General features: G+C 46.9%; 1 protein-coding gene across 1 annotated transcript; it reads right to left on the bottom strand.

The window, feature by feature from the left end:
- Positions 1 to 166: 166 nt before the first annotated feature.
- LOC144254953 (putative ATP-dependent DNA helicase DDX11-like protein 8) lies at positions 167 to 22,857 on the bottom strand. The gene is made up of 27 exons (XM_077798987.1): positions 22,792 to 22,857; positions 22,335 to 22,482; positions 18,273 to 18,521; positions 17,762 to 17,848; positions 17,295 to 17,452; positions 14,290 to 14,335; positions 13,246 to 13,353; positions 12,919 to 13,006; positions 12,388 to 12,596; positions 11,674 to 11,826; positions 10,775 to 10,821; positions 10,355 to 10,434; positions 9,435 to 9,479; positions 9,248 to 9,315; positions 6,940 to 6,978; positions 6,626 to 6,737; positions 6,396 to 6,527; positions 5,789 to 5,901; positions 3,034 to 3,106; positions 2,619 to 2,722; positions 1,869 to 2,018; positions 1,525 to 1,593; positions 1,324 to 1,424; positions 946 to 1,030; positions 607 to 685; positions 277 to 431; positions 167 to 196 (listed from the first exon to the last, which is right to left on the bottom strand). The coding sequence occupies exons 2-27, from the start codon at positions 22,476 to 22,478 to the stop codon at positions 167 to 169; spliced, it is 2,724 nt and encodes a 907-aa protein (XP_077655113.1). The 5' UTR covers positions 22,479 to 22,482; positions 22,792 to 22,857.
- Between the last annotated feature and the right edge of the window lie 342 nt (positions 22,858 to 23,199).

Genomic DNA, 23,199 nt, shown 5'->3' on the forward strand with positions numbered 1-23,199 from the left:
GGACCTACTAATTCTTGAGGATGAACGAACCTGCTTCTGGCTTTTCTATGTAAGCTTGGATCCTGACAGCCCTGGTGGGCTGGTTTGAACACAATTCTACACATGGGTTCCACCTTAGGCCTAAGACTAAGGCCAAATGGAGGGACGGTGACAGGCAGTGGTGCAGTCAGGAGGGGCCTGACTTCTCCCGATGAAACTGTGGAGACAGGAAAAAGCAGTAAGAAACTATATCTCGGGGAGGAGAGGCTCCCAGGGGAAGGAAAAGGCAGGCCTGACCTTCCGCATAGCAGCAAATGCAGGGCCAAAAGTGGCTTTGACCTCGACCCGGTCTCGAATCCAGGCTGGCAGCTTTGCCAGGGTAGAGGGGCGAGCGTACCGCTGGTCCAGAAGCACTATGCTGGCGAAGTCCCTCTGATGCCTGATGGCTCTACCTGGGTAGGCACAAAGATTATGGCTTTGAGTAAAACAACCTCCTGGACAGCCATGTGTCGTTGTCCTCCCTTCCACAGCCCTCAGGCAAGAAAGGGCAGGTAAAATCCCTCCTTCCTGTCATAGCCATCCATCTTTCCTAACTGCCTCGATGGCCAGGAATAGTCCCAGGCTTACCTATGGATTGGTTGACAGCCTTCATACACAGATTCTCCACCAAAGCCTTCCCTGGGAGGGCCTGACCTGGGACCCTAGGCTAGAAAGGATAGAGACAATCTGGGTCACTTCTCACCTCTTCTTGGAGCAAGGCCAAGAGGCTCTATGAGCCTAAACCAGCAGCTGGCCTAACAGGTGATGTCATGGAGAAATCAAGAGGGTGGGCAGAATTATCCCAAACCTTTGGAGGAAACATCAGCATAGTGGAAAGTTGCACCCTAGGGCCTTGCTACCATAGCCCTAGGGGTGACACAGCTCTTCTCCAACCCTCTCATCCTCTGGAACATTGGAAGTACTCACAAGGGTCTGATCCAAGTAGGCCATCTTCTCTTGTAGCTCTGGAGACCTGATGTTGGGGTAGGGCATGCCCATCATCACCACACACCTGGTGGAGACAAGTCAAGGCCTCCCTCACATCTCGTCAACTGCTATCTTTCGTAGCTTGCATTACCCCACCCAACACCTACTATCTGGAAAGCTCTAGCCCAGGCCAATGAATGGATCCTAATAAAGTTATGGTCTGCCTCATATTCCCCTTGCTCCAAGGGGGCCAAATCAGGGATGCTATAATTCTAACATGCCCTTGCCCCACAGTGGACACTGAATGGTCAGTTTGGGTGCAGACCCCAGGCAGGGGCCATTATCTCAATTCCAGCAGAGAAGAGGATCACTACTTACCGGCCCAGGTCATCAGAGAAGTTGATCCCTTCACTCATCTTTCCTCCGACCACAGAGAGAAGCAGGGCACCCGTCACTGTGCCTCCCACCTGGCCACAGCTCTACAGGAGAAACCCAGCCCAGAGCTGCTGAGCCAAAGCTGGATGCCTCCCAACTACACCCAGCTGCCAGGCCTACTTGGTCTCTGGACCCACTTCTCACCGTGATGCACTTAGAATATGCCATCAGCACCTGCTCCACTTGGCTTGCTCTCTTGGGTTCCTGGAATATCTCAAGAAGGGAAAGAATGTCTCCCAGAAAAAGGCTTTGGAATGCTGGGTCTCAGGTCTGCTTGAGACCCTGGGTTTTGTGACCTAGAAACAGGAGGACCTCACTGAGTCCAGCTTTGAGGAACCCTCTGGGCCTGTAGTCAGGGGCCAGAAGAGGTGGGGTTGAGAACTAGGAGAAGCTGAACCATCCCAATTTGACAGCAAGAGATTTCCAGGAGGAGCTCTGGGCAGCACTGTCCTCAAAAGGGGGAGGGGTCCAGCTGAAGGGCCACTCACCTTTTTCCTGACAGCCAGGCGGGCCAGCAGACCACTCTTGTCCCAGTGAGCATGGACCTGGTGCTGGTACTCATAGGAGGGGAAAAAACAGACTACCCCTCCAGGGACCACATTGCACAGGTTACAGAGAATGCGGCCTGTCTCGTCCATCTATGGAAGACAGATAAGAAGCCTCATGGCAGTAATACCCACATAAGAGTTGCTTGCATTACCCCAAAACCAAGGATAGAGAACCATTGTGTGACTAGGCCATAGAGGATTCCACTGGCTTCCCGAGTGGAATGTGCCAGCCACCTTCCTACCAAACGTGCCCAACTCCTTCTGGTGATTGCCCACCTTTATGGCACATGTCCCAATGTCAGCATCCCAGTGATAAAATATAATGTTGGTTCACCAACGCCCAATGTCCCAAAGGACACCATCCATGATAAGCCGGGCACTGAACACTCCAGGCATGCCACTGGAGATGTGCCTAAAACCTGCAACCCTGGTCCGGGCAGGGGCCCATAGAACCAAGGGACCATAGAACCAAAGGAAATGAGCAGTGTTCTCATTCCACACTAAAGGGATACATGAAGGTTATAAGAGAGTTTACTTACCAGCCTAAGGGGTAGGGGAATGGCTCAGGCCTTCCTTGATAAACATCTATAGATCCTACTCATCCTGTGCCAGGACTAGTCAGGACCACCCACCCAAGAGCTCTCTCCCCTGCCCTAGGAGGGCTGTAGGAAGGCTGCTGCTGGCACTCACCATCTGAGGCAGCTCTCTCTTCTGGTATGTGAATTCCAACTGCTGGTTGGAGGGCCCGCTGCAGATGACGAGGGGCAGGATGTTGTCTGGAGGGATCACGTGGCCTGGTCAGACCCAGGAAGGGGATGAGAACCTGGCAGACTATTCTGCCAGGCAAAGTCCAGGGAGGGTGTTTTCCTAACCTGTCTCCCAGATGAGGAAGATTTATAACATACCTACCCACCCACCCCATTGCCACAATAACAGTGGGCAATGCTGATGGTGGGGCAGAGTGTAAGGGCAAGGGGAAGTGTGCTGGAGAAGGCAAGGCCCCTATCCTGTGGTCTCCTCAGCCCTGGGTCTCGCATACAGCAAAACCAAGACTACTGGGGCCAGAGTGTGCCTGGTTTGTCCCACCCTGGACATGGATCCTCACCACAGGAAAACTCCACCACTCGCTCAGCTTCCACCCCAGCACATGCCAGCAGCTGATCTCGAAAGTCAGACACCTGTAGGTCACAATGTCAAGACTTTGTGACCTCCAAGGGCTGAGGAAAAGGAACCTCAGGCCGTGACTTGGGGGTCCATGGGTGAGGGTAGAGCCCTGGCACAGAGAGCAGAGAAGTCTGGGCCAGGAGGCAGCCAGTATGGTAGAAATAGGACCTGAAAGAAAAGGTGGGTGATACATTAGCAAAAAAAACAACCGTTAATGACATCCAGTGTTGGCAGCCTCATTAGACAACCTGTGGGAATAGCAAAGGAAATTTGGCCAATTTGGCACAGAGATTCTCAACCTAGCTGTGCACTAAAACAAAACAAAACAAAAAAACACCAGAGGGGATTTCAAAAAAAATCCAAGTGCCAGGTCCTAGCTCAAACCACTAAATAAGAACCTCCAGGGTTTTCACCTATCAAACTGGCAAGAATCCAAGAGTTTAATCACTCTGTGGAGAAATAGGCATTCTTAGATATTGTTGGTAGGATACAGAATAGTTGCCATCCTTGGGCAGAGGAATCTGACAGTATTTAGCAAGTTAGATGTAGTTTTTAATCGGCATCCTATATCTAAGATCTACTCTGATGATACAGCCTATAAATACCAATTAACCTGCACATAAGGATCTTTCTTTGGAAGTTATTTGCCCATAAGAGACTGGTTGAACTAGCCCTGCTACATCCAGTGAAGAATGACCATCTTTAGTGCTAACAGATGGAATTGCCAGGACACACAGGTAAGAAACAATTATCATCATACCTTTGATGTTATTTAAAAAGGAAACTATATATATATATATATATATATATATATATATATATATATATATATATATATATATGCTTATTTTTGCAAACAAAGCAAAAACACTCCAAATTACGACAATGAAGAGATAAAGCATTAGCTACTGAAAATGATTACCTTATGGGGGTGAAGAACCAGCTGGTAAGGGATGGGAATGGGGGATGGGGTTGTAGCTCAGGGTAGAGTGGATGCCTAGCATGCGTGAGGCATGGGGTTTGTTTCTCGGCACTGCATATAAATAAATAATACAAATAAATAAAATAAAGGTCCGTTGACAACTAAAAAAATATTTTTTAAAGGGATGGGAGTGAGATATGGACATTATATACTTTAAAACCAGAATTAAATAAAAAATGAAACAGCAAACTCTGAAGTTGGAAACAAAAACAAAAGCCTAGTGACCTGTCAGACTGTGAGCAAGCACACAAAGAAAAGCCTGATTTCAAATGACTTTATATTCTTACAGAGCAAAGAAATCTTAAAAAATGAAACTTGGATCAGTTAGAAATAGTGTTGTCTTATAATTTTGAAACTTTAAAGTATATTGTGGGATTGAACAAATAAGTAGTTATATTAATAAGAAACCAAATGTTCATTCAGCATCAAATGTCATAAACATTTTTTCTTGAATTATATATTTATTCTACCATGCGCTAGGGGTCATATACATTGATTCTTTGATTTTGATTAGAAACATCAATACAGACTCGTGCTTCTGAAAGCACATTTCCTAGGTCTGTCTGCTGAAATACCCAGGAACAATGATAACTCAGAAGCATCAGGGTCACCCTAGTACCCAGATTTTTACATACTGCCCCCCACTGAAAGAAACCAGAAACTCTGGAGAAATGGAATGACCCCACTGTGGAGCCAGGCAAACGTAAGTTCAGTCTGGGACATCTGGTTGTCCAGAAGTAAAGAAGGCATTCCAAGACTATGGGGTGGCAGGAGGGGCTCCTCCCATCAGCCAAATTTGGGATGATCTGAGTCAAACACAATAATGACTACAAACTTTAATATATGGGATGAATAAAAATCTATGAATCTAGTCAAACAGAATGAAAAGAAAGCCACATGGGTGATTCCCGCAGGGATCTGAGGCGGGGAACCACTGCCTGAGGCTCTGAGCAGTCAGCCAGCCAGTGAGTTCTCTTCAGAGTGTGAGGCTAAGGAAATAATCCCCATGCAGAGATCCAGTTATATTTACCCAGTACTGTTTAAAACAGAGAAAAACTGGGAAGAGCCCAAATGTCTAACAAAACATGAGTGGTTACATGAAACAGAACACATTCATATAACTGGAATCCAGTGCAGCTAGAGTATGATGAAATAAATCTATACTTGCTGTCAGGGAAAAATGTTTATGAAATTTTGTTGCTGAGTGAAAAAGCAATTACTAGCAGCATCTAGAATGCCATTTTTTGTTTTTAAAATATGTATGCACACATATAAAAATTATATGTAAAAAAGACTATTACAAAGATATATGCCAACATAAATCTTCTGTTGGTGAAATTATGTTCTATTTTTTCCCATTTTTACTTCTCTCTGCTTTCTATAAGAATTAAAATGTAATACTTTTACAAGAGCAGGTTGATACCTCTGGTGATGGGTGCAGAAAGGGAATGGCAAGGAGGCACCGTAGAGTTCCGATTACTGCAGAAGGCTTCAGAAACCAGAGGAAGCAGTGGTGCCCCCACCTACACCCAGAGCCCAGACAGGAAAAGTACAGCAGTGCCACCTAGCGGACACTGCTGGGCCTGCATGAGCTGACCCCTTCCTGGTGTGGAGGTCCAGGGGACTGACAGGGAAGAGGCTTGGTGTGCAAGGTTGCCCCTGCCTGCCCCATCCCAATACCTGGGACACCAGAGGCTGGGATTGGTGTCCTTACCGGCTGCATGGTGCCACCTGCAATGACTACTGCCCGGCATTCTTTCACCACCTGGGCAAAGTGCACAGCTGGATTCAGGAGCAAGAATTTGAGGCTGCTCTGACTGAGGCTGCCTGAAAAGAGATACACACACATGGGGAGAAGGTTGGGAACAGCCTGAGCAAGGCTCGAGTTGAGTCCATGAGCTATCTCTTTCTCTTTAATAAAAACAACCTCATTTCATCTCCAGCACAACCCACCGAAGTAGACAGTACTATTGTCTTCCTTCCTACGTTTCCAATTTCTAAGAGGAAACTAAGTGCAGAGAGAAACTGGTCAGTCACATAGCATGCAGGTGATGGAACCAAGACTCGAATCCAAGCCCACCTAATCTTAACACCGGACTATAGGGTTCTCCAGCAATGCTGTCTGCGAGGACCCAGCATCTCTGCATCCTGGCTCCCTAGGAACCCTGCTTGCCCCAGGCCATGGGAGGCCAGCCAACATTCTATGCTAGGCAGGTACAGGATGTGTCAAGTCTCTGGCTTGATTCCCTGGCCCCATCAGGTTTTCTCTTTCTTGGGAAATGAACCATGACCCCAGTTCTTTTAAGTAAACAGCTAATTACCTTGGCGGCTCAGGATGACCCTGCCATCTTGGTTGGCAGTGGTGAGAGCTGCAAGGAAGCCTTCGATGTGCATCAATGGGGAAGTGGGCCACGGGGCCCTGGTCTCATCCTCCTCCACAGGGGTTGCAGGAGCTGTACAAAGCAGGACAGGGAGAAGGTGCTCTGAAGTTAGGTCCACATCCTTACCCTAAGCCTGCAGCTGGCTCTGCTTTTCCACCCTCCCAACTCACCCTCCGTGACACCAGGCTGCAGGCTCTTTAGGAAATGCTGAAACCCAGTCAGTTTGGGCTGCAACCGGGAAGATGGGAGGACTGCTCCATAGTGTTCTGTGAAGCCAAAGAGCTGGGTAGGGAGGAAAAAGGGTGATGGAAGAATGAGAAGCAGTATGAGTGGAGACCCCACAGCCTACAGCCCGCCCAGCTCACAAACAGTTCCCACCATGGAGAGGGAAGACAGAGATGAGTCCATGGGCCAGACAGGGAAGCAGTGAGGCAGCAGGCAGGGCACCACTGGTTCCCTCTGGAGCCACAGTAAAGGGGGTTACCTTCCTGCTGACCATTCTCTTCTCGAAATACCGCTGAACCTGCAAAACCAACATCGATGGCACGCGTGTGTCACAAAGAAGCGAGTTATAATCTACATTAGAAACCAGTCATCCCAACCACCAAACAGAGCGGCTCACAAGGTGGGGGCTCTGCCAAATCACAGATACAACCTTCTCACCAACATCTCAATAGCTCTGATCTAAGGGTGATCGACAGAAGTTATACGTCCTCTATTTTCCTTCCAAGTGATATCATGTAAGTTGGGCCTCAAAGAATTTAGACTCAGCTGGGCATGGTTATGCACACCTGTGACTCCAATAAGTTGGGTGGCTGTGGTAGGAGGTTTCAAGTTCAAAGCCAGCCTCAGCAATTTAGTGAGGCCCTAATCAACTTACTGAGACCCCATCTCAAAAATGGGGTCATGGTTCGGTGCTTAAGTGCCCCTGGGTTCAATTCCCAGTACCAAAATATAAATAATAATAATAATTAAAAAATCTATGAGCAAAGGCACAAAGAACTGAAACTTGGGGCTCATTTTAAGCAAGGCTGGAGTACAACTTAGTTGGCGGTGAACATGTGTAGATTGGTCTTGACGAGGAATGCTAAGTTGATAAGACTGAAGTCTGGGAAGATTTGTACAAAGAAGCTGGGCACACCTATAATCCTAGCAACTTGGAAGGCTGAGGCAGGAGGATCCCAAGTTCAAAGCTAACCTCAGAAACTTAGCAAGTTCACTAAGTAACTTATGTGAGACCCTCTCTCAAAACAAGGGCTGGGGATGTAGCTCAGTGCTAAACATTCCTGGGTTCAAGCCCTGGCACCAAAAATAAATAAATAAAAGATTTCTACAAAACAGTGACATCCTAGCCAGGTGTGGTGGTTCATATCTGTAACCCCAGAGGAGGCTGAGGCAGGAGGATCATAAGCTCAAGAATAGCCTGGCAACTTAGGAAGATCCTGTCTCAAAATTTAATTTTTAAAAAAGGCTCAGTGGTAGAACACTGGCATGGTATATACGAGGCCATGGGCTTGATTAAATAAATAAATAAATAAATAAATAAATAAATAAATAAATAAAGTGACATCTTTAGTTAAGATCCACTCAATTGTACCTTGTAAAGTAAATGAAAGGAAGGAGGTGAGAACAGAAGCAAGCAGGGGCCAGGAAGAAAGCAGGAGCAAATAGAGCCTGCATGGAAGTCACAGCGCTGGGAGGGAAAAGCTGGGATAATTCCAGAGTTATTTTAGACCACGGAGCTTGGCAACTATTTAGCTATAGGACACAAAGGGAAGAAAAGTACCAAGGATGACTCAGATTTCCAGGGTGTTTGATGGGAAAATGGCATTGACAGTGACCAAAAGGGGTTAATTGGGGAAAGCTGGTTTGAAGAAAGGTGGGCAGAAAGGGACAGTCTAAGATAGTACAGCTGGGCTCAAATGTGCACTCGTCCACTCTGCACTGATGCACTGGGGTGAGTCCTGGGCTCCTTATCCTCCTGAGCAACCTCCCTGAGCCTTGGCTTCCTTTGTTTTCAAATGGCAACAGCACATCCACCTGGGAATCACAGACCCAGCACACAGCCCCAGTATGTAGTAAGTACTCTGTCCATGAAGGTGATCATGGTTATCAATTTGTAATCGTAGGCTGTCATCCCAGTGACAGTGCTGTACCCCATTAGGAGAATCCTGGACATTCAGGACTAGAGTAAGAAACATCTGTGGCTGTGACTGAACCCAAGGCTGCAACTGGGAGTCAATGGGTCAAGCGGCACCAGCACCATTCTCACTCAGCTCAGCCCTACCAGATGGAACCAGGATCATGCTCCTTTAATCAGCTCACTGCTTCTATCCTAAAGTCCAGGGGAAAGACTGTGTCTGAAGACAGATGGAAAGGGGAGGGGGGACGTGGGAGAGGGGTGGGGAGGACCTGTAAGGTACAAAGAAGAGCCTCTCTTTTTACCAAGCTGGAAACCCCATGACCCTAGACTGTTTGGTTCCTGCCGATATGTTGCTTGAAGGGTTAAGTAATTATTGTATGTATGTTTTGGTTTCTCAGACCTTAAACTACTCAACTACAGAAGGAATTTGCTTTTTATTTCTCCCATAGTCTTAATGCAGTGTCTGCCTATAGGCATTAATAAGAAAGAAACCTGATGTGCTAATAAGTGGTGGCGGGGGCTGGGGTAGTAGCTTAGTGATTGAGCGTTTGCCTCACATGTGTGAGGCACTGGGTTAACCCTCAGCACTACATAAAAATAAATAAATAAAACAAAGATATTTAAAAAAAAGGGGGGTGGGGGCCTTTACCTTGAACAGGTTAATGTTGTCCACCTGGCTCTGAAAGAGGAAGTCATTGATGGTCTTCAGCTCTGTTCCTAAGAGCAGACAAATGAAGGGCGCTGGGAATCTGCCCTGAAGCCCCTAGCTTTGGTCCCAGATTAAAGCTTAGAAGTGGCTCAGATCCCTCTGGGCCCTAGAAGAGCAACTCCCTCACCTGTCTTTGAGAGGTTCTGTGTATTAGGATTTTGCTTAATGTTCCCTAAAAAAAAGAAAATGTAAATAGGTCAGGATAGTGGTCCTCTGACCCCCATTTCCCCGTCTTCTCGCTCTACACTGTACCTACTAAGAAGAACATCCATATTCAAACATATTTTTGTTTGTTTTTGGTTATTTATAGCATGCAAAAAAGCCAGGGAGGGCAGGGGGTTCCATGAAGGAACACAAAGCCTTGCGATTTCATTCAGCCCCAGGTAGACAGGGGCACAGGAACAAGCACAAGCTGCCCTCGGCCATATGGTGTTGTGGCCAAGGCAGAGATGGAATCTAAGAGCAATACAGGATGAGATCCTTCCAGAAAACCCCACTGGGTTTCAGGAACTTTACTTTCTACAAAAACCTTCAAAGGCACTACCATCTGACAAAGGAAAGGATCCCAGCACAGACTAGCATGAGAAGCCTGGGCCTGGAACCAGAAGGCTCACTCACTGGGCTCATCAACCACAGGCAGGTCCTGATTTGAGATTTAGTTACTCATCTATAAATGAGGGCTAAAACACCTGGCCTGCTCTCCTCACAGGGGCAAATGAGAGCATACATATAAAAATGCTCTGAAAACACCCCAGGACAGTAACTATGTCACAAGGTGTCATTAATTTAATAGTATAATGTATTATTATTGCACCCATAGAGTACTGTCTGGCAAAATAAAAGGATTCAGAACCTGGGCAAATGAACGAGGATTCTAAAAAACAGAAAATCAGTCAACTAGAATAAAAAGGAATCAGAATTTCCTAAATTAATGACCCAGACAATCCTAAAGGGCACAGAAGATCTAGGAGCCCTAACCGGCATCCAAGGACAAAGACCGACAAGTTTTGCAGGCCAGGGGTGAGCCTGGGGAAGGTGCTCTCCTACCTCCCAGCATAGCCACAAACTTCTCCAGCAAATACAGAATCTGCTTAATGTACATCAGGTTCTTGGCCTTCAAACGCTTCCTGAGGAGAAATCAACAGACATCACGTGGCTGTACTCAAGACAGCAGCTTCCCTCCATCTGCCCCCAGCCACAGCCTGTCTTTCTGCTACCTCTCAAGCTGGGCCACAAACTACAAATTCTCCCTAGAAAAAAAGGCTGGCCAAGGCCCAGGGCCCTCGGAGCCAGCTGTTCTGTTCCAAGCAGCCTAGGTCTCATGAAGGACATACCACAATGGACTTAGGACCTGAGCAGAAAGCCGATGCCCGGTCTGAGCCCAAGCCAGAGTCTTGGAGGCTGACTTGTGAGGCCACTGAAACTGAGCAGAATTCTCCCATCTACCTCAGAGGGTAAGTGTCTCACCCATATCTTTCCATATACTGGAGCAACTGGGAATGGGCCTGGCAGAGCTGGGGAGAGAACACAGACAACGGTGTGAAGGCAGACCAGGCTCTGGCCAAGAACGGAGGGGGCTGTCCAGGTGAAACCTTAGACCATGTACAGAAAATGCCCACCAGCACACACAGGAAGGTCAAGGTGATGGGGAGCAAAAGTGGGGCTCATGTAAAGGCATGGTTTGAGGCCCCTGGGCTGAGGTTGTTGAAAGAGAGGAAAAGGAGGTTCTGCTATGGGCCTTGTCAAAACATGAGGGAGAATCCCTCAAGCCATCTCCCTGCTGGTTTTTACTGGGCTGGGAAAAAAACTTGTAGTCTACTAAGAGTGAGGTTCCAGGTAACCACTGCATCCTGGCCTAAGGTCAACCCAAGCTTTGGTCAGCACAGATGGTAGATGCTCAGTGAGTTTCATGGTCAAAAACCAGTGGTCAAATCCTGGCTCCCACCTGAGCTGTGCGCTTCTAGGCACAACTGCTTAACCCTCTCTGAATCTGCAAACTCCTAAGTAAACTTACCATCCCACTGTAAGGTCAGCATAAAGAGCAGAGAGACCTGGTATAGTATGCAATACATAAGAGAGTAGATTACAGAGATCTTGTGCCTTCCTCAGAGCACCATCACAACTGATGAGTCCTGCTTCCCTCATGCCACCATCCCAGCTAAGACAGAACATTAGTAGCATCCTGGACTGGAAGGGCCCAGGATGACATGGGCAGGTGAAAAGCAATGAAATAAGCTGGGTCCCCACAGTTTTATGGAAAGCCAAGACCAGTACCTTGGCTCAGTGCAGCCTCTGCCCAACCCCATGTTCCAAGGAATTCCAGGTATAGGTATCTATAGAGGTAAGACAGAGAGAGGCCAACCCACCTGGGAACCAGTGACCTCTGTGCTGTAGATGCCTGTGATGGTATCAATCAGGTTGTGTGCCTCATCAATGATGATCACCTGGCCCTGCAGCCGGATGCCAGCAGCCTCCTGGGTGGCAGCATGCAGCAACATTGGATAGGGCAGCACCACCAGCTGGAGGGGGAGAGATACAGGGCTCAACCTGCAATGAACTTGCCCAGCCCACCTAAGTCCTGACGTGACCTGTTCTATTTCCAGTCTGGACCATGAGTAGAGATATTCAAGTGAGAAAGTTACAGCAGAGTAGCATTTATAGCAATAGACCTTTTCTCAGGAGCTTGATGTACGATGTCAAGTATATGAAACAGTAAAATTGGAGATGATCTGACTGAAGAGAATCGAGGGAAGGGACTGAACTCCTGCTACTGAGCTTCATCTTAGCCCCCAAGGCTCCTCTCACTGTAGTTTCTCAGAAATGTACTCTTTCCTGGCTTCTATCTGGTATCCCCCCAAAATGCCAATTGGCCCTGAAGCCCGAAGCCACTAAGGCTCCAAGGGCCTCCCCTGACCCTACATTCTGGAAAAAAATGGTTAGGTGGCATCAGTATGCTGTATGACCTGAGCCTAGCCATAGTGGGGGCATCCTCTCAAACTAAAGAGGAACAAGGAACTGCTTCATGGCCTGCAGCTCCAGTTACAGCCAAGAACTACCTCTTCCCCCTCCGGAGTACTTACCTGGGCTGCAGGGATAGCAAACCGGCTCCCATAATAAGGGCAGGCCCAAGCCTCCTTCCCAAGGGTCACCAGCTGCTCCATGTCCTTCACCTCCACCAGGATCTCATCCCGGAGAAGCTGCATCTGCTCATGGTTATAGAAGGGGCAGGCAGCCTTGGTCTCCTGCCGCCTCTTCTTTGGCTTGTCTTCCTCAGCTCTGTTTTTCTTCTCTGCAGGTGGTACAGGTGCAGGGGAACAATGACAGGAAGAACAACTCTCTCTGGAGCCAAGAGTATGTTTGGTGATGTTGAGACCCACTCCCACCAGGTGGGGTCTATAGGACCCTTCCAAATGGTCTCATTAGAACACTCTGAAATTGTACTTTGTGTTCTCTGTAAAGAGCCTGTAAAAGTATTTCCAAGGACTAGAACTTGACACTGACCTAGGAAATAAGTACGCCTTCCCAAGAAGGGGCCCTCAGGAGGGAACCAGGGCCTGCTCTGCCTTGTTACCACGTCCCTGGTCAAACCCCATCACAGTCCTAGTGCCTACCGTGTTTGCTTCTCTGTATCTCTATGCAGCGGTCATTGATAAGCTGCACAGAACCCAGGTTTTTCACATCTTCATTCACACAAAGGTTCTACAAGATAGGAGCAAAAAAGAGGCAAAGAAATGGTGCTGGCTAAATGACATGCAAGCAACCAGTAGACCTGCCCTGTTGGCCTCTCCTCCTCCCAACAAGGGGTGGTAGGGCCAGGGACAGGGCTGTGCTTCTACTGCTCAGCCAGCCTCAGCCCCATCGACTTTCTATGCCTGGAAGATAAAGGCACAGAGAGGAAGCTGAATGGCACCTGGGCTGGGACATCTGCCTCTGCTAACCTGCCGGGAGCCAAGGGAGACGAGCCGGGTTTCCTTGCCAAAGGGGCTCTTCTGTACTTCGTGCACAAACTGGGCCAGCTGGGAATGTGTCCGACTGCAGTAATAAATCTGGTCAAGGGAAAAAAAGGGGACTTCAAAGAGGGGACTCTAACATCCCCAAATATTCTCTGCACATAGAGGGATGCCATGGCTTTAAACCCTGTGGAGACAGGAAGAGTGGCTATAAAGCACACACCTGAGGCAAGATAATGTCATCTCACATCACATCTCATCTGATGAGGGGACTAGGAACTGCACAGGCCACCTAAAGTTCTAGTTCAAGGGAATGCCCAGAGGCCACTCCTCCCATAAGTCATGCCCATCTTCTAACCCAACCACTCTGAAGGGCTTGTGATCGTAGGAAAGATGATTTCCCCAGAGCTGATTTTTAACATGGCAAAGATTCCTCAATCATCTGGGGAGAGCATGTCAGGGGAAGATTGTCCCCCTGAAGAAAGAGGTAGAGGTGGAGCTGAATACCTTCTTTCTACTCTGGGATTTAGCAGAGAGAGAAGAGGAAAAGAGAAAAATGGGGGGGGAGATATCTACTTTGAACAGAAATCAAATATTTTTAAAATTTTTAAATATTTTCAAATATTTTTAAAATTTGAGAAGTATCATAGCCATATCTCACTGCACTCCATGCAAACATGAATACAATTGAGAAGAAACACACACAGGAGAGTCCAAAGGCAATGTGCTCTTCCCTGTCCCACCCCTCACCTTGTACCACTGCCCACTGGAGACAAACCACTGGAGCCCTTGGCCCCGAACAGCTGCCTTCAATGATCTGGGGCAACATGTCCAGGCCCTGGGAGCAGGCCCTTCTGGTAAGTTAACAAAAGGCCAATCTTTGGGCCTGGGAAACCATGAAGCCTGTGAGTTTAAGTTCTTCATTGAAAGAAGGCTAAGAAGCTGCTGCAGTGACTTTCTTGTTCTCGTCAGAGGCAGAGAGCCCTTGACTCAGGCCCACACACAGACATACACAAGGACTCGGCATCTTACCTTAGTTATATGCTCTTCCTCCAGGTCATCCTCATCCTCATCTACTCTGTGAGAGCAACAGAACACAGAATAGCTTCCCTCAGCAAACTCAGGTCAACTACAAAACATCACTGGTAAGTAGAGTGGAGCCCCTTTCCTGAGAAGCCCACAAAGCTTCAGTGTGAGCGCTGAGCCTGAAGGACAACACAGAGCAGCAGCCCAGCAACAAGCCTCTACCAAAGCAGCAGGTACTCCTTGGCTCAGGACACTCAGGCAGGCTCCAGGCCCAGCTTCCACTGCCACTGTGGAACCCAGGGAAATGTGGAGAGAAAAAGGGAAGGGCATCACGTCCCCAAACCTATGTTGCAAGCTGAAATGCTGGAGACTGGGTGTTTGACTCTGAGAGTCATAGTGGGCTCCTCTCCTCCCACTGTCCACCCTGTAGAAAACTACACTCCCCTCAGTTTTCCAAGAGAATTTTGATTTCTTCAGGGACTTTGGACAAATTGTTCTCTTGGCCTAGAAGGCTCTCTCCCCGACTGTACTAACTCCTGCTCCATGTTAAGATCTCAGCATCAACATGGCCTTTCTTGCCTTGACAACCTGAAGTAGGTCTGCTGCCCTGACATACCCCATGGCAATCTGCACCTGTTCACTCTGACATCTCATTCAAAGCCACATATTCCTGATCTGTCTCCTGTCATGTGTACAGGGCAGCAAGAAGGTCTGTGTCTGCTGAGTCTCCGGGCCCTACTCAGAGCCTGGCAGCAGTAAGAATTTCACAGACATTTCCTGGTGAAGTCACAACCAACCAACTCAATAAGTGAAAGATGCTGTCACTTGTAACCAAACCTCTACTCTTCTCAGTGCTTCAGACTTCCCTTCCCAAAAGTGAATGAGAAGCCCACTGGCACTGAAATTAGGAGATAAATTTAGCCAACATTATCAGTTGAGGCTGCTTAAAAACAGAAAATGCTCTTATAGACTCATGCCATCTACTGGAGCATCATATGGAATAGAAATGCTTTGTTCATCATGAATGAGTTTTTTTCTTTTTTAAGCAGAAATGCAATTGCCTGGTACCATTAGAAAAGTTATTTACAAGGTTGGCTTCTTGATCAATAAACAACAATTGTCAGTTTTGTCTCAAAGGCTTGGATTTAAATTACTCATCACAAGTCAGACAAGGTCAGCAGGATCTAGGTGAGGGGAAGGACATGTAAAGAACTGCACAACAGAAGTTTTGTATGAGGAATCTGTAATGTCCTAAGAGGCTCACGTCTCTCTGAAAACACCAGGGTATCAGAAATTGGGGAAGCTAAGCTACATGATTACAGCTCTTGCCCAGACCCTAAGAAGCATTTTATTCCTCTAATATTCACAAACACCTCTCAGTTCTTTACCTTGTTTCCAACGGACTTTAGGGAAGAAGTAGAAGCTACAAAGCCACCTTTGGGAAGGGTTTATGGGACACTCAGGATTTTCCCCATCACCCTCAGGGAAGGGTCAAAGGTCTATTTTCTCATCTTTGCCCCGAACTGCTGGAGTGCAGATCCCAGCATCTCCTCCCCACCACCAGTGATGCCATCATCCTTCTTCCCTCCAGAGTCTTGGGGTGTGTTTTAGCACAGGAGGGAAAATCAGGGGAAACTTTTCAGAGGATGACAGTACTTATGAGGAAGAAATCTAAACTAATGCGCCCAATCTTCTCTTCTACAAAGTTTCAAGCAGAAACAGGAAGTATACTCTCCAAGTCCTACTCAGCAACAACCTAGAGGGCCACATTCATGATCTTGGCTGTCACCAGGAGGACTGCAGGTGAAATGGCCAATACATAGTGGAGCTTAGGTCAGGACCCTTAGGCATTGTTTTGTAGAGGTGGCGGGGCAGGTCACAGGCCTTCTGCCTCTGGACTGAAAACTCATAGGCCCTCTCCTACCAGTAAAATGCACCTCCACACAAACTTGGAAATAATTAAATGAAGGCCACGGATCCTCTCTAGACCACCTATAGACTTTGAGGTTTTGGCATTTCTGAATTTCTACAAGGACTGAAACTAACCACTGTCTGATTATTCAGTCCAACTAACCTGCCCAGAGTTAGCTGCAGCCAAACACTGTGGGCCCTGGGCATGAAGAGTTTAAAAGTCCAGGCTCCTACCCCACAGCACACAGCCCAGTCAGAGAGAGGAAGACAGACCCAATCAAAGCTAGTTCCTGAGCAAAACACAGCATGGGGCTGATAACCAGGACCACTTAGATGACAACTGAGCAGGGCCTGAAAGGAGGTGAAGGCATTTGCCAAGGGAGGAGAGAAGGATGATTTAGAGGGAATAGCATGAGCAAATCCTCAGACAGAACAGAAATGCCCAGCACACTTAGAGTGTGACTTCAAGCTGCAGCATCCGACTAAGGCCATACCTAGAGCACACACTCATAGGGCACCAGTGGAATCAAGCTGGGGTAAGAAAAAAGGATCTCAGGAAGGGCTGTGTGGCCTGGAAATGGCCTAGTTGTTCTCTTTAGGGTTTTCTGGTGCTCCCAGCAGGTGACTAGTGAAGTGGAAACCTAAGCATCTGGACCAACAGATGCCGTAAGGAGGAAAAAAAGCTCAAACTAGGGATTCCTTGGTTTGGGTCATGAACTTCACACAGTGCAGTTTGGAAGCTGAGAGCATGGGATCTAGAGCCTGGCTGTCTGGGTTCACATCCCAGCCCTTCTACCTATTTAGCCTGTGGCCTCCGTCAAGGCACAGCACCTAGTTGGGCTGCAGTTCCAATTACTGTCATCACTGAGCTGCTGTAAGGTAAACTGAGTAAATACATAAGAGGCCACTGACAGGCACAGGAGAAGAGCCAGCTATCACTGGACCTTGAGAAGGCTCCTGGTTTAAGCAAAAGGGGCAGGTGGCTGCCACTCCCTCTGAGCAGATTCTTCACAAGTATCTCTGGCATGGGGGAAGAGCTGCCTCCCCAGAAGTCCCCAATGACTGTGGGTGGTGGCATGAGGTGGCAGCAGCTGTCTTACCCGCGGGCTGTTCTTTTCTCCTCATCACTCTCATATTCCGCAAGGACAAGCTCCTCCTCCCTAGATTCCAGTTGCTCTAGTTGCTCTGCCTCTGTCCCTGCTGCCAGCATCTCCCTGCTGAGGCAGAGGAGACTCTCAGTCTCTTCTTCTTCTTGTCTCTGTGTAGAATTGGCAGTGGGAAGAGGAAGAAGACTCAGCACTGGGGCCCCCACCTCCTGAAGGAGTTAGCCTGCATTTGTGGCCATCACCAAGAACAAAGCACCCAGGGAGGCCTATTAACACAAACCTCACTATTTGACTGGAGAAGTCCATTCTCAGGCTCTATGCCTCCACCACTCAAGCTGTCCTACTACTGGGTGAGGAGAATGTGGCCAGTGGGGGACAGGGAGGAGTCTGAGGCCCTGGTCACTCACTTGAGTCTCCAGGCAGTGTGACCTGCCTAGACTCTATGGTGGGACAACACTCACCAGGCGCTTGGGTGCATACTTGAGCTGTGCATTGTGGTGGGTCTGCTGCAGGCACTCTTCCCACTTCCTCCTCCTGATCTGCTCCTCCTACAGAGGGAAGCAGTTATAAAGGATATGCCAGCAGGAGGCCAACCATGCCTTTCCTAGGAAGCCCCTGCCACACCTTCAACCTCTGCAGGTCTCAGTGCAGGGAATCTATCCTCCCTCTTGAAACCACACTAGTAACCAAATTCACTGCATAATTGAGTTTGCAGCCTCACCCCTCCAAACCACATTGTCAAGAGCAACAATAGGATCCTTTCCCAGGGAAGTAATGACTGGAGAAGGCCTAGACATCAGTTCAAACAAACAGGAAAGAGGCAGCACCAATGATTCAAGAAAACTGACAAGAGGGCTAAGAGGCAATGCAAAGGAGAAGGACAAGGGATACGTAAATCTCAAACGTGGCCCAAGACAATGGCTGAGGCCCATTTACTTGATTACCACTGTTCCTTACTACACAAGATCTCACCTTTAGTCTCTCCACCATATCCCTTTCTTCTTTCTTCTGTACAAACTGGGTAACCCAGTCTGGTTCCCCGGCAGGCCTCAGGGTGTCAGGGGGCTCTTGGCAGGAAGATGAGGAAAATGGGGGCTGGTCCCTCCCACCACCTAAGAGGTTAGCTCCAGGTTCCAGGAGACGTGCCTCTTCTTGTTGTTTCTTCTGCTCAAAATCACGGAGCCAGGAGAGGGCCCCACAAATGAGACTTAAGGACTTTCCCTACAGGAAGAAAATGACCTTTAGAAACAGAGCAAAATGTAAAGCTTCCCAAATGACTTTCTCCATTTTAGTATGGTGTCAAAGCAGCTCTGGCTTTAAAAATTAAGATGATACTCTAAGACCACCTAGGAGAGGAAAGGAAGATAGGCCACAGAATAGCCAATAAAAACAGGAAGACAGGAGAAATAAGAATTGGGCCCAAGAAGCAGGAGAGAACGCCTTTTTAAGTATACCAGTTCACTGTTCCAAAAGAGAATTTAAAGTGGTTTATCATGTTATATATGAATACAGATTGTTAATTAGACAGTGGTGAGATATAACATAAATAACTGCCCCCCCAAAAGAATTATAGCCAAAACATTTATAGCATGAAGTCTCATATACTTGCCAAGGAGAGCCACACTTGACTCTCAGCTTCAATGCAACTGATGTGCAAATATAAAATGACCCATCACATGAGTACCAGCGTTTTGTTTCGTTTTGAAAGGAAGCCAACTGCTCTAGAAAATCTACTCTTAAGTTATTTATTTATTTTTGGTACCAGGGACGTAACAGAGAAGCTTAACCACTGAGATACATCCCCAGCCCTTTTTTAATTTTGAGACTGTCTTGCTAAATAGCTGAGGCTGGCCTCAAATTTTCAATCATCCTGCTTCAGCCTCCCAAGTTGCTGGGATTACATGCCCACATTTCTGGTTTTGATTTAAAGATCAGAATTTCCCAAGAGTCCTTGTTCTGGGTTGAATGTATCTCCTCAAAACTCCCATGCTCAAGTCCTAACCACAGTGTCTCAGAATGTGGTCTTATTTGGAAACAGGATCATGGACCCTAGATGAAGACAAGGTCAGAGGTGAAGCAATGTAATCAGACATAGGGAGAAGATGGCCTCCTACAAACCAAGGAAAGAAGCCTGGATGGATCCTTCTGTCAGGAAACCTTAGAAGGAACCAACCTGCTGACACCCTGAAGTCAGAATTTGGAGTTCTGTTGTTTAAGTTCCCCAGTCTGTGGCACCTCATTATGGAGCCCTAAGAAAATGACCCAATTTTTTTAGAGAGGAGACTGCAGTGAGCCCCAAAGGCTGCTACTTGTAGGGTCCAGACGGTGGTTTGGTTTCAGGTGAATCTTCTGTCTAGGCAGTTAGCATTCAGAGCCTGCTTAATCCAAAGGGATCTGAGCATCCAGGGTGGATTTCTAGACCTGCTCCAGTTAAGTGCACTGCAGTAAAACATGTGCAGCGGGGGAAGCAGCCAGCAGAGAGGGATGCCACCACCAGGCTGCCTGGGTCATATTCCGGCTCCTCTGCTTACCAGCTTTAGGACTCTGGGCTGACCTCTGAAGAATCATTTCCATATATGCAAAAAAATAAATAAATAAATAAAAGGGAATAATAATAGTAATACCTTCCTTATACAAGCATTCAATTGGTTAATATACATAAAGGTTAATATTTAGGGCAGGATCCAAACAATTCCTGGGACACGATAACTGAATTGGAGTTAGCTATTTTTTTTGCTATTAATAAGTAATAATAAAATTACCACTCTGCCAAGATGCAGACTATCAGCTTTCATCAAATCTTGGAAGGCCCTATGCCAGAATGACACTTCTGATTAGTGGATGGATCACACTGCTTTAGAAAAGCCTCATATACCATTTCCCTCAGCTTTTGAGAGAAACTAAATGGCAGAGTTCCAGGCAGCACTCCTCAGCTGAACCCAGGGCAGCTGTTGCCTGTGATCTGAGGAGTCAGGGGCTTTACCTGTCACTGGGCTCAGGCAGGCAAGATGCACCACCCTTCCTCATAATAATGACCCAGGGACAGATGCCTGGTTACAAAGCCTCTACCCGTCACCTGAAAGTGAGCTGAGGAAATGAGTATTCACTTACATAAGACTAATTGAGGCTCCACAATTTTATATCCTATAAGAAGATACAGAAAAATCTACAAAAATTATAGATCTAGAGTGCTGGGGTGGAGCTCACTGGTAGAACACTTGCCTAGTGTGCATGAGGCACTGGGTCCCATCCCTAGCTCCATGAAGAGACCAAAAAAAAAAAATTGTAGATTGAAACCTTTTAAAAGGCTGTATAACCAAATGTTCATCTCAGCAATGAAATAAACTCAATAAAGCATTCACAGAATACTTAGCTTTAAGCAATGTTATTTCATGCAGTACCATCCTAGATTAACAATTTACGTCAAGTAAATTCATTTATTCTAACCACCTGCTGGTTGCAGGAGCCCTGGGCTTAGAGCTGAACATGCAGAGGTGCAGAACCCTCTAGTCAGTGATGCACTGGAAAACGTGGCAGAAAACAAAAACAAAAACAAAACACACACCTCCATTCTGGGTGTGATGCCAGGCATCAGCAGGTACCAGGGCACTGACAACAGGAGAGAGTTCCACTGATGGGTGATTTAGAAGATATTAGAACATAAAGGGCAACTGAGTCATAGGAGTAGGTTCACAAAGGGCCACAGAACCAAGGCATCAACATGCAAGGGCTGAGCAGAGGAAGAAGATGAGAAGTAGGAAGCGAGCAGAGGATGGAGATGGAAAGCTCTGAGAGGGTTAAACAAGGATGAAGTCCACTCTCCCAAGTTCTTTTCCAAAAAGAAACATACTAAAGCTGCATCAAAGTCATAAAAGAGCACAAAAACAAAGAAAATAGAAGAGGGGAAATAACCAATTTAAGAAAGATGCAAAAGAGAGAGAAATGGAGGGCTGGGGTTGTGGCTCAGCGGTAGAGCACTTGCCTAGCATGTGCAAGGTCCTGGATTTGATCCTCAGCACCACATAAAAATAAATAAATCAAATAAAGATATTTTTTTAAAAAGAGGGAGAAATGGAACTGACTTAGCAGAGTGAGGACTCTAAAGCCCAAGGGCCTGCAAGTCAGCCTCAGAAAGGCCCTGAAGCTGGCAGGGCCACAGTTGGCACTGAAGGCAAAGAGATGACCTGACATGCTGGAGAGACAAGATGAGAGTGGGGAAGGGAAAGAGGACGAGATGGAGAGCAGGGGACTGAGGGAAGGACCACACCTGAAGCTAATAGGAGCTCTTCTGAAGAAACTGAATGACTCCAGGGAAAATTCTGGATTTACCCAAACCTTGAGGCCCCAATAAAGCAGCGCAATCTACAAGATCACAGGATGGCTACCTGTACAGACTCCTCGACCACCCTGTTGGTACCTGTCCTTAAACAGCAACAGAAGGACAACAAGATTCACCCCATGAGGATAGCCTCCACACAAGGAACCCAAACTGAGAGGAAAAACAGCAAACAAACAAAATGAAACAAGGTGAAGGGAAAAAAAAACCTTCAAATACTATTAAAATTGATATTCTCAGAAAGATACTGTTTTCATAAGTACAAATAGGATACTGTTTGTAAAAATCAGAGACGTGAATAGAAAAACTGGGCAATAAAAATTCAAAGAAACTTGGTCAAAACCCTCGAGCACTCAGTAACCTAGATCCTGAAGACCAGACCTATTTCTTTAATCTGTGAAAAATCCAAAGTCATTTTCATGTTCCTCAATTGAAGCAGCTAGGTGCCAGAAAAATCTGGAATATTTCTGTGTTATGGATGAAGTTCTGCCATTTAAATTGTAGGTTGCCTAGTGTTTTTCAGACCCTGGAGTTGTATTCAATAATTTAATACAAAAGTGACTATTACTCAGAAAGATAAACTGAGCGACTACTTTGCCTAACTTCAAACCATGAAAATCTCTGCAGAGGTAGGCAGTAAAGCAAGTCAGGCTCCCTCCAAGTTGTGTTAATTATGGTTCTTCACCACTCATACTCACTGTGCCTGTTGGACTCTCAAATATCCCAATCTTGCCAGCTTCCAAAACCTGGTACAGCTCTGCCATGAAGTCTTTCTGGATGGGATATGGTGGGAAGGGAAAAGGGAAATGGATGCCAACAACTTCCTGAGTTTTATTAGTCATGGTCCTGAGGACAAAAAAAGAAAAAGAAATGTGATTATTCTCCCATGAGAGAAGAAATGGTTTGAAAACTACAGAGATGCCATACTAAAAAGCCATAATACTTGTCACTGAATTTTCTCCTTGGTTTGTACTATTTTTTTTTCCTTTTTGCAAGCAAAGACTGTGTTCTTTTTACCATGTGTGTATCCTCAAGATGCCATACCAAAATCATGCAAAACATCTAGCAACATTCATCAGAAATGGCTATAGCAGAATGCAGCCTAGGAAAGTCCCTAAGCCAAATCCCCCTGCAACTTCACTGCTGCTTGGATACCTTTCTGATGCCTCTGTGGAAGGCTGACAGCTTTCCTCTTGAAAACAGGCGTCAGTGGGACCAAGGCTGTTGCTTGTGGTTCCATTTTGGCAGCATCCTTCTCCCACACCTCTGCCACGCAGTACTGGCATGCCAAAGCTGCTCTCCCTCTGTTGTGAAGGCCTATAAAACCATGGCACAAAGCAAAGAATTATCAGTTCAGCTTGTTTAGAAGGCACAGTGAACATACACAGCCCTATTTTACAGATAGCTTGCATGTGCTTATTTCATCCTAGCCTCCATTTCTAGTACAAACCAGATCTGCTCCCTACTACTGTTTCTGGCCTCAAGAAATAAATGTTTGCTGTTTGGTTCCAGACCAGAAGAGCTCTCTTAATTGCCACCGAGCTCTAGTTGGACCATCTTCCC

This window comes from Urocitellus parryii, chromosome 5, assembly GCF_045843805.1.
Source record: "Urocitellus parryii isolate mUroPar1 chromosome 5, mUroPar1.hap1, whole genome shotgun sequence".
NCBI classification, from domain to species: Eukaryota; Metazoa; Chordata; class Mammalia; order Rodentia; family Sciuridae; genus Urocitellus; species Urocitellus parryii.

Excerpts from the sequence above, each read along its gene's own strand:
- LOC144254953 (XM_077798987.1), bottom strand. The coding sequence starts at position 22,478 with ATGACTAATAAAACTCAGGAAGTTGTTGGCATCCATTTCCCTTTTCCC. Across the intron at positions 13,007-13,245 it reads TCTCCCTTGGCTCCCGGCAG|AACCTTTGTGTGAATGAAGA; the intron begins GTTAGCAGAGGC and ends CCTATCTTGTAG. Across the intron at positions 1,031-1,323 it reads TTCTCTGATGACCTGGGCCG|GTGTGTGGTGATGATGGGCA; the intron begins GTAAGTAGTGAT and ends TGTCTCCACCAG.